General features: G+C 45.8%; 1 protein-coding gene and 1 long non-coding RNA gene across 2 annotated transcripts in view; one reads left to right on the forward strand and one right to left on the reverse strand.

Annotated features, from left to right (window-relative positions):
* Window positions 1–2,601: 2,601 nt before the first annotated feature.
* kcnj5 (potassium inwardly rectifying channel subfamily J member 5) overlaps window positions 2,602–11,930 on the reverse strand; it is a 23,916-nt gene continuing 14,587 nt past the window's right edge. Inside the window, exons 3-4 of the mRNA XM_030381409.1 lie at window positions 9,048–9,921; window positions 2,602–3,208 (exon numbers count right to left, since the gene is read on the reverse strand). Of these exons, the coding sequence (XP_030237269.1) occupies window positions 2,814–3,208; window positions 9,048–9,921 (1,269 nt within the window). The 3' untranslated portion in view covers window positions 2,602–2,813. The remainder of the gene's footprint in view (window positions 3,209–9,047; window positions 9,922–11,930) is intronic.
* Window positions 3,228–7,073, forward strand: LOC115561374 (uncharacterized). Its single transcript, XR_003979908.1, has 2 exons — window positions 3,228–5,364; window positions 5,456–7,073. It is a non-coding gene; the product is annotated as an uncharacterized LOC115561374 (long non-coding RNA).

The raw sequence follows: 11,930 nt of genomic DNA on the forward strand, positions 1-11,930 counted from the left end.
CGATGGACCCGGAGAGGGCCATCAACAAAAGGCCGCTTGTCAAGGACTGTTTCCGCACCGTGCACAGACAGGCCATTCACTACCGCTATGTGGCACCGGCGACATATGTAGCCTGCTGTAACGCAAATATGTGTTGACACATCGGTTCACAGGTCCCGTCTACTGTGGTTTTTTGTTTTTTTTTCTCCCCGGCTTGGTTTATTCCTGGTCGCACCCAGCGAGAAGGTTAAAATCCCTTTAGCCCGAGGCCATGGGAAGACCAGGCTGGCGTGTGGCTCACACTGTGAGCCTTTTTTTAATTAACCATTGAACAGGTTGCAAACCCCACAAAGTCCCCAGCTGGGTGGTTGCGGTCTGCAAGGATTCATTAGCTGCAGTTTTAAGACCACAGCGACTCAATAGGTCAGCCGTTAGGGGCATGCGATTATTTAGCTTCATAAAGATAGATAAAGATATAAAAGCGAAAGACCTTAATGTCAAGAATAGTCAAATTGAGAATTTATGAGAATTCATACGGATGAAAAAGATGATGAAAAAGAAAGGGCTGACATTTCCCTATCCGTCTCTTCAAACAGTGTCACACATTCCAGCTCAGCCACAGCCTCACAGTGTTGTGACACTAGGCCTTCTTTCACGCACTGGTGGAAGAACAAAGGAATTGACGTGGAATCATTTCCCCAAAGTGTCAGAAAGAGCTGCTGAACCATGCGTCGCAGACAAGGCCTCAATGCTGAAGTTGATTGAAAACAATAGGATCTTTGACAGAACAAGCTGGATTCATGAGTTCTGTTCCACTGTTGAAGCCAACACATTTGTGTTTTTTTTACCTTCTCAGTTTATTGCAGTCACTTTAACCCATGCATCAAATACCATAGAAATGTGTTGAAAACGAATCAGTGGGAGGCGGCTAATATTGCACAAAGGCATATGTCAAAAACCCTGTCACGTATAGCCAGCCATTATGAATGTAGATATTTTCAAAATAAAAGTCCTTTGCTTGTACATATGCACACCAATGCGGTCAAAATAAATAATACCATAATGAGATAAAAAGAAGGAACATGGCTTGCTATGGTCTTCAACAGCTGGTTCGTCTGCATTAAGTGCTGAACAAGCATTCTTTGACGGGCTACGTCTCATGGCTATTGGCCACGAAGCAGCGTGGAAGTGGCAAGGTCTCATTTGTGATTGGACATAATCATATAATATGCAAATTCAAGTTTCAGTTGTCACCAAGCTAGTGCAGAGAGGGGCAGCCGTTTGAATGCTCAAAGACAGCATATGGTCACATGACTTCTTTCAAAGACATGTCTAAAGTTTAAGGCTCCTGAGATCACCCTCTTGTTTCATCATCATCATCAAATTCATCATCATCATCATCATCATCATCATCATCATCATCATCCATTCACCATTATCCTTGTTAGCCCAAAAAAAAAAGGCTTGAGTGGTATTCTTGAAATTAAAGATTTCTAATAATCCATGTGAACAAATCCAGGCATATTTCAAATTGTAGTTGAATTTAAATATTTAATATAAATATTTAAAGACTACATGTGAATTAAGCATTGTTTATTCGCCTGGCATGCATCACAGGTCATCTTTTGGAAAAATTGTGCTTCATGTATCGTAAAAAGGGTGTGAAACTAACCTTTCAGTCAACCGGCCATGAAGAGAAGGAAATTTAATATCACTTTTTTTTTTCCTAAGCAAAAATACAGTTTTCATAATAGAATAACAGAGCAATAGAACAGGCAAATACTGACTGGCTACCTGGAGAAACTGCTCATTTGGTGGAAAAGCCTTGGAAACCAACCGCAGGTCAAAGCTTTGATGTCTTCAGTGAGTAGAGACTATGGTATTAATTTCAAACCCTGATCATGAGCTCCAAATGAGGTACTACAGCAGCTTGTTACATCAGGGTTACAGAGATCAGTCGTGTGTATGGTTGAAAGTCCCAAGTGAGCCTGGGACATAATTAAATGGGCAACAATAAGATGTTATCTGCCTGTCTGACGGTGTACCCTGTGCGAATGACTCCAACATAGCAAAGCTAGCTAGATGGCGCTAAGTGCTAACCATCAACATGGCTGCCGACAACATAGTTCCCCCCCCCCCCCCATCTTCATTCTTCAGTCTACCTGCACCTTACAAATGACCTGTGGGAGTGAGGGGTTGAGGGTTGCCCTTGTCTAAAGCGTTGATCATTACGAAGAGGAGAGGAACTCGTTATTGTCCTCATGTCTCCAACTATTCTTAATATCGGGGTCCAGTAGAAACAAGGAGCAGCAAAGTGTCAATAGTCTCTTTATGAGTTTGAGGCGATGAAGCTGAATCAACACACTTGACAAGCCTATTGTGCTCCCTCATGTCTACTAGCCGAGCCCAAGTTCACAATATACAACTCGAGTTTATATAAGTGGTTGTTTATACGATTATAAAAATATGGTCCAACCAACCAAGGACCAAGAAAGAGTAAATTATAGATATAAGCATGTCGCTCTATACGTGTAGTTTGTTGTGATCTACAAAACCAATCTATACTATAGATTGACACCCTAGTTGAAGAGTATTGCATGGGTAGGTGGGGGGGGGGGGGGGGGGGGGGGGGGCGAGAGTTCTCTGCTTGAGGACCAAGTCTCTCCAAGCGATGCGATGGAACAAGCCGGCCATTGACTCAACGAAGCAACGATTGTCCGCTGTTCCAGTCTCTCCGTGGGAATCTGTCTGTGTGTACGCATGTGTGTGTATGCATGTGTGTGTCTGTGCATTTCTGCGTGTTTTGACTGTGGCCCATGGACCCGTCAACCCCTTCAGTCAGTCAGTCCGTCGGCCAGGGGCTGTCCTTCCAGAGCGGCGGCCGAGCCATTAGTCTCGCCCCGATCGCCGCCGGCCCCCGCCTCGCCGTCCTCCTTGTCCTCAACCTGGGACAGGGGGTCCCTGGCGGGCGGGCGGTCCAGGGGGAAGGCCTTGGTGTCCGGGGTGGCGGTGGGGGGGAGTGCGGAGAGCTGGGGCAGCAGCGGCGCCTCCCGCAGCTTGGCGGCCAGCTCCTTGGCGCTGCAGGACGGCGTGTTGGTCTCGTAGATGTCGTGGAAGCTGTTGTAGTCCACCTCGTAGAAGCCGTTCTCCAGGGAGAGCACGGGCGTGAAGCGGTAGCCCCACAGCACCTCCGTGTCCAGGTAGGAGCTCCGGGCCTGGCACGTCATGCCTGTGGAGGGGGGGGGGGGGGGGGGGGGCAAGTAGAGGACGTGTGAAATGGAGGCACGCAGTCGACCTATTGGGTGGATGGGTGTCTGGGGTGGATGTGCATTTGATGTGCGCGTGCACACACGCACACACACAAATACACATATAAACACATGCCCACACACGCATGCACATATTGCCCCGGATGTGAACCCACATAGCCACGAGCACACATATACATACATATAAATACACACACACACACACACACACACACACACACACACACACACACACACACACACACACACACACAAAAACATGCACACACACACACACAGAAACAGGATTTATTCTAGAGCACACAAAAATAACATGGGACACATACAGATGTATGCACCTAAGCAAAAACATAAAGCCCATCAAATATGTAAATACAAACCTAGCATATTTTGCGGAGGCAAGCATTCACCAAGCAAATTCAGAAGGTTGGCAAACACGCACGCACGCACGCACGTACGCACGCACGCACGCACGCACACACACACACACACACACACACACACACACACACACACACACACACACACACACACACACACACACACACACACAAACATGCAACCCCTCACACACAGCCAGCCACCAACAGGCAAACACTCACAAACAACACACTCAGCAGTTAGACAGATTGGAATGGGTGTAGGAAGAAGGAAATAAAGTAAATTATTCACCAGCAGTGCTACATTACTCAGTCGTCAATAACAGGCAGTGGTGCTAGTGTTAAGAAAAAAGGAAGCCCCCATATAATCTATGGTCAATAGGCCTCTTATATTTTAGCAGTGATGATCTTGTTGTCCATTTTCCTAATTATACTGCTTTGTTAAACAGCCCCTGCGAGGTTCCGACCAGTAGACAATGTCCTGGTGTCACTGATGGCATTGCCAATACCTTTCATTTGACAGTGAAAGTGTGTTGATATTTGGTCGCTGCTAGCTGTGCTAAGCAGTGACTGCTCTCAGCATGAATTCTTTATAAGATGATCCATAAAGCAATCATGGCCAACATACTTAATCTACTGAAAGTATTGTGTTCAAAGCAGTGCCACTCACAGCAGGCTGAAATGAATTTAGACAGTGGTGAGTTTCAATAGCATTTCTCAAAAAAGCAATATACCTTTCTAAATCTGCATTTTAATTCTCTGCAACACCTGCTCTTATTCATGTCCAAAATAGTTTGATCTGTTGATAATCTGAAATACGTTTGTGTTAGGCTAAGATATTGGCCCTATAAATGTTACCTGTTTTGTTCTCAAAACATATAAAAGGCATGATTCCAAACGGCATGGTAAAATTGGCATTAGACCATACGTGTAGAACTCCTGATTTATCTTACAGCTGTTTAGAGAAGGGCTGCGGATCCAGACCTGGTTGGTCAATCTAAATCCTATACCAGGATTGATTTCCTTTTTCTCTCTCTCTCTCTCTCTCTCTCTCTCTCTCTCTCTCTCTCTCTCTCTCTCTCTCTCTCTCTCTCTCTCTCCCCCCCCTCTCTTTCCCCCTCTCACATTCCCTGCATCTCATCCCTACATGTGCGCGTGCGTGCACCAATGTCTGTGTCTATACCAATGCCTGTGTGTTACACTGCTTGCCTGTGCGCTGTCGTACGTGAGTACATGTGAATATGTGCGTGCTACACGTGTGAGTAAGTAGGTGTCCGGACACATCAGGGCTCTGCGACGGGCCGCTGAGAGAAATCTGTCCCTGGAGGGTTGAAGCAGCAGCGCCCCATAAAGTTAAACCCTCAGAGAGGAGCCACACCACAGAACACAGGCAGGCAGTCGTGGAAATAAAACGCCGTTCAAATTGCAATATTGAAGACAGTTTAAATATTAAAACGCATACATCCATATGACTTTCTCTGCCTTAGAACCCTTAAAAAACATCATTGCTCTTGTGTAGTTGTTTCAATGCGTTGCAAACTGATTCATCTCTATTGTACTTGTATGCTGGTCTATCTCTAGGGCCTGCCGGGTGACAAAAACAGGCCCATGGTATGCAACAACATGGCGCCTGGCCATGCACCACTTATGCAGTAGAATGACCTAGAAGAACATAATTAATTCATGTCCAATTATTACATCCCCCGGTATCCCTACTGGATAAAGTACAACTCACCGTAAGAATGATAAATCGGCAGAATGGATTCAATAATGTGTTTTTTAAGTAAAGGTTTTTTAATTTAAAGTATTTTGTTATTTATTTTTTAGGTGCCCATCAGTGAAAGCAATCCCACAGCCGTTCTGCACACCCACACATCTGTGGCGCTCCAGAACACGATCATATACAGAGTCGTGGCTGCATATTAATTGGATAAAATACCACCATGACCATCCAACCATGCAGCACCTTGTGGCTAGCGTTTCTGGGGGATCTCGGAGATAAGCTGATGCTAAAAAAGGTTTTGCTGCTGCATATAACGTGTCTCGGTTGGAGAAAACATTACAGGAGAACTGACTTGTTAGTTTGTTTCATTCCATTATTATTCCGGCCTATTTTTCGAATGCTACAAATAAAAATATAAACATTGATTTTGATACATAGAACATCAGATTTTGATACATTTGATAGACTGAATGTTTTTGTATCGGACAACAGTCTTTCCAAACCTATAGTGCTGGAAGGTGCAGCTTTATAATAAAACATTTACATGTTTATATAAGACTCTCATCCATGCTGTATCTATCCATAAGGCAAGGATATGAAGGCTACATTGAGCTAATGTGATGGCCCATCACAACAAATCCTTAAGGGGGATAACAAAGTCCTACATCTTTGTAGGAATCATCTGTTTTACTTACCATATTGCATAAGTAGGTCTAATGTACACTGAATGTGATTTCTACTTACCTTCACTAAACACATAAAAACTAGAGATTACGAAGGCGTTAATGTGAAGATTAGTGTATTCCTTGTGCTGGATTGTGTTGCCTGCTTCTCATAAAAAATACATAAAATGAAAAAATATATTATTTACAGCACTAAAAAAAATATTGTTGGTGTTCAAAATGTAGCTTTAGTTAAATTTCTCTGCATTAGGAATTGCTTATTGCTTATTTTAATACACTAACTATTGACATTGTATTTCATTGGCTTTCATCATGAGTGTCCTGACAACGAGAGGGAAGACAGAATGTTCTTCAGTAGGTTAACTGTTCCTCCTGTTTGGTTAATTGCCACTGCTGGTCATTTTCAAGCATGACTTGCTGTTTCATGCTTGGAACAGCGTGGTGGTCGTCCGTGGAGAGAATAACTGATGGCAGATCATTAGTGTCTGTCAGTCCCTTAGACTCTGACAGGATCCTTCTCACGGCGCAGTTTTGTTCTTGTAGATTTTGTTTTTTAACTGCTGTAGAGGGGCTTCAGTAGTACTTAGTATTCATTGATAATGACGGATTCCGATTTTCCTCATATGCGCTTTCCTGCTTATTTTTCATGCATGAGTGGCTTTCTTTTTCATGACAAAGATAAGTGCCAAGTTGGAAACTGGTTGTTTCTGTTTTTCTTTTTTACTTCCCTTCTGCAGTGTCATAGCCGTCAAACCAGGGCTCTCTTATTTGGCAGCAAACACACAATCCTTGAGCATGTACCTTATTGACCTATTCACATGAACTGAAATCCTTCCAATTTTTTTAAACACCGATCCGAGATGAATAATTCTTAACATGTTTGAAAAATAAATATGATTAAAGTCGCAATGTGCAATATTTAAACAGTGTAGCTTAAAGTAACCTGGACAAGTCTTCAATGCTGATCAATAGTGATTCCTATATCGTTATCAATAATATCAAATACTGTAACCAATACATTAAAAAATAAAAAATGCTTGCCAGCCTCATGCTCTCTTTGTTAACAACAATCTTACTATCGATTATCCAAAAATCCTGCCACTCCTGCCACCCAGCCAGCCGAGCTATGCTGGTCTGCATCACACAGTTGCAGAGCCAGTTAAAGTGAAAACTGAGTAAAGTCAGGATTATTATTTTAATGTTGCCTGTAACCTAGAATATAATATTGACATCTCCGCATTGTACCAGCCACAATCTCTGTTCTTCAACTCGATCAGGTGGACTGGGGTCCTGCTTGTCAATGGGGAGTTGTGATTAAGTCCGCTGCGATGGGAAGTGATGTAGCACTTTGGCTTGTAATTTAAACAAAGTCCACAGGATCAACATCATTAGCCACAAGGAGAAGCCGTAGAGTTTCCCTCGTGCCTATTGATTTGCTTGTGTTTCAGATGAAAATCCTCCAGTGTGAATCAGTGCTGCATCAGGCTCCCAGAAAGCTCTCTGCTCACCTCCCCATGGGAGGAGGAGCAGGAGGAGGAGAGGGAGAGTGGCCCTGTTATTGGATCTATCGCTCTCTCTCTTTCTCTCTCTCTCTCTCTCTCTCTCTCTCTCTCTCTCTCTCTCTCTCTGTGACAGCGGGCCACAGTTGTTCACCGCAGCGGTTGGAGATTGTGACGCCTTAACCCACGCACGCTGGCGTTTCCTTTGGTCAAGCGGAAAGTGATTTAATTCCTCAGTCAAGAAGCATCCAACGGTGTGTGTGTGTGTGTGTGTGTGTGTCTGTGTTTCTGTGTTTGTGTGAGAGTGTGTGTTAGTGTACGTGTATGTGCACACTCGGAGCGCAATGACTGCTGGTGCTGAGTAAAAGAAAAGTAGGGCTTGGATGAATGGAAAAACAAGGAGCTGAATCAATCGGATTAGCAGAGCAGAAATGCTCAGGTGTGTAGATAGCTAAGGGGTTAGGAAATAAATAAGAAATTAAATATATACTCTCTGGATTTGCGTACAAATGCCGTTAATGACGCAGCAAGGCTATTCGTATCCTTGAAAAAAGAAGAAGATGATCATGTGCTATAAAGCAGATATGTATAATGCATTGTATTTAAAATGAGCGCATGATAATCGAGCCTTGTACAAAAGCCAATAAACAATGACGCCTCTGCTCGTTCACCTGAGCAAGCTAATCCCCCACAGGAAATATATTACAACATCAAAATAGGCAATTAGTCATGGCGCATCCTACTGTAAACTAGTACCTATTCCCTAATTAACCGTGAAAAATAGGGAGTACGATATTTCTAACATGCTCTCTAAAGGATAACACGACATAAGCCAGGGATCTTATGAATGAATTCCATTTGGAAAAATCCCTCGGAGACCTTTGATAATCGAGGACATCTTGTTCATTCTCGCTGCTGTTGATACATGGAAATGTTTCTTGGAACATTTGCAGAATCCTAGTACTTGACCATGTTTGTTTATCACTACTTGACCTTTTTAAATCATCGACCAGTAGTGCGGGTATATACATCACTCATTTTGGAACAAACAACATCAAAGAGACATCTCTGATGTCCAAACAGAGTCATAACCAGGTGATGAAAGACGGAGACCTGCCACATGACACGCTACCTTCTGTATCGCCTAATCGTTGCTGTGATGTTGCTTTCATTCATCATCAGTGATTTGTTACTCATGTTTTAGCTCTTCTGAATACTCAATACTTAATACTAAAGTATTCTTTTCATTCTATCCATGTCCACTGCACTCTCACTTTTAGGGTGTCCTTTGTAACTCCCATCCATCCATCCGTCCATTCATCCATCCTTCCATCTGTCCATCCACCCACCCATCCATCCATCCATCCATCCATCCATCCATCCATCCATCCATCCATCCATCCATCCATCCATCCATCCATCCATCCATCCATCCATGCATCCATCCATCCATCCATCCATCAATCTATCCATCTCTCCCCCCTCCTTCCCCCGTCCTCCGCCCCTTTACGTACCTGTGGCTTCCACCATGCCTTCCAGGATCACCACGATCTCAAACTCCTCCTTCTCGATCTGCGCCTGGGTCATCTCCCAGAAGGGGCTCTTCTCGTTGATCTCGTGGGAGATGATGAGCGGGGACACCAGGAACAGCCGGTCGTCGCCTGTGTCGAAGCCGATGTTGATGTCCGTCTGGTTGAGCGGGATGAACTCCCCTTCCTTGGTCTGCTGCGAGCGGATGAGCTTGGCGCGGATGGACGCCTCCACGATGTGAGAGTTCCTCAGGTCCCCCACGCGGAACATCAGGCACATCTTGTTGTCCCGCACCGAGATCACGGCCTTGTGCGAGAACATGAGCGTCTCGGCGCGGTTCTTGGGCTGGGAGATCTTGACGAACATGCAGCCCACCATCATGGCGTTGACGATGGAGCCCAGGATGGCCTGGATCAGCAGCAGAATGATGCCCTCGGGGCACTTCTCGGTGATGACGCGGTAGCCGTAGCCGATGGTGGTCTCGGTCTCGATGGAGAACAGGAAGGCCGAGACGAAGCTGTTGAGGTTCTCCACGCAGGGGGTCCAGCCCTCTTCGTCGGCGTGCCAAAGGTCGCCGCGGATGAGCGCGATTAGCCACCACAGCAGGCCGAAGAACAGCCAGTTGACCACGTACACCAGGGTGAAGATGAGCAGGCTGAAACGCCAGCGGAGGTCCACCAGCGTGGTGAACAGGTCGCTGAGGTAACGGTAGGTCTCTTGCACGTTGCCGTGGTGGACGTTGCACTTGCCGTCCTTCTGCACGTAGCGCTGGCGGGGCTTCTTGACGGGGTCTGAGATGAGGTGGGTGCGCTCGGTGGAGATCTGCGCCTCCCTAAGGTGCTTGGGGAGCTTCTTCACCTGAGGATGGGGAACGACCAACCACAGAAAAAAACACAGACATGGAGAGACAGAAAAGACATGAGGAGTGCTTGGCAAATCCTCCTTTGCTTCCGCTTCTTTGTTATATACAATGAATAATAATAATACAAAATTGAATTAATAAAGGGCATTTCAATCCTCCCAAGGGCACTCGAAACATGGCAGACACATCATGATTTAAATTGATTTGACCTTTTAGCTCTCCATGCACAGGGTGTTTGATTCCCTCATTTTAGTCCCATTGAGCCCTTTCTCTTTGATAATAAAAAATACCACTCTTAAACAGGCTATGTCCTTTCACAGAAAATATCACCCTACGGCACAGCCACTAATAAGGCGTGAGGGGCTTCAGATGTTTTTCGCTTCTTTTCTGCTCCGTCAGTCGGCAGGCGGAGGAGATCATGCGGCCGAGAATCAAATCAAGACGGCGATAGAATCTCCCACCGTACGGGGCCCAGAATGTTCCTGCACGCGTGTGGGTGTGTGTCTGCCAGTGTGAGTCTGCCAGTGTGCGTCTGCCAGTGTGAGTCTGCCAGTGTGCGTCTGCCAGTGTGTGTCCGTGCACGCCTTCGACGACGGGAGAGAACGAGCGAGATAGAGAGAGTGAGAGGGACGGATAGCTAAATCGAGAGGGGCCGTGCCAGATAGGGCAAGGGCAGAACAAGAACATAAGGACACCCAGGTCCTTGTGTTGGTGTTGGCCTCGCTCCAGCCCGGCGATCTGGCTCCACAGCTGTGCCTCGCCTTCCTCCCGTTGCCCACCGTTCCCCTGCCTGTGTCCCCTATGGAACGTTGGCAGGCCTGGATAGGAAGAGGAACAGGAACAGACCCTTTGTAGCCTTCCTCTCCCGCACTGTCCCCCCTCTCAAGCAGGCCCCGAGAGAAGACTGACGTAGGCCCCAGACACACCAAGTGGGAGTAAACGGCATGCACACACGCACACACTCACATAAACACACACATGCACTTACACACACACACACACACACACACACACACACACACACACACACACACACACACACACACACACACACACACACACACACACACACACACACTCACCTCAACACCCCTCCTCCATATTCACACATTTTGAACGATTGCAGGGCTGGCATACGCAGATTGTCTTTGATCGATTGGAAAAATACTGAAATACACATGCATATTTGCATGCATGCAGACATGAACAGAGGCAGACAGAGGACACAATGCAGGATAAACACACACACACACACACACACACACACACACACACACACACACACACACACACACACATTTTGAGGGCCATTTTTTTCAAAGAGACCAAGGACATGCTGGCACCACATGTCTGAGTCCTGAGTTGTTAATTGGAAAGCAGGCTTGTGTTGAAGCAGGAGAGAAAAGCCTTTTGAGCCTTCTGAATCTCAAGGTGCTAATCGGACACCTGCGGTTCTGCGGCGTCTCCAGAGAAACGAGTATGTACGCGTTCCCGATTAACGTGCAAACACTCACTGTGTCCTGTCAGCGTCCGACAACGTTTTCCCTCCTCTACTTAAAGAAGTTGTCCAGGGGTTAGGCGGCTTCAGGTTACCTCTACCACACGCATCTCTTTGTTCAGGAGGAAACGTGATCCTACGATACCAAGCATTGATCTTGAAGATAGTTTTCCATTGGTCCATTAGCGGCACTGGATGCGTTTATGGTGGTCCTGTCTCTTAAGCCAAAACCATATCCAATATACACTATTATTCTCTGTAGATGATCTCATAGAGAGAACCCGGCCACAGTAACAGTGCATTGACCAGTGTAGTAATTAGCAACCTGGTGACAGGGCGTCGGCACCAGGTCAATAGCCCCTGCCCAGCTGAGGGACATCACATTAAACCAGACCCCAAAACCCTCATTCTGCAGTGGCCAATAAATCCATCCACTTTCATATGAAAAAGATTCTTGAACAGATTAATGTTAACCGTTACTCTGTGCTCTATTAATCAAGAATATAA

The sequence above is a fragment of the Gadus morhua genome, chromosome 16 (assembly GCF_902167405.1).
Source record: "Gadus morhua chromosome 16, gadMor3.0, whole genome shotgun sequence".
NCBI lineage: Eukaryota > Metazoa > Chordata > Actinopteri > Gadiformes > Gadidae > Gadus > Gadus morhua.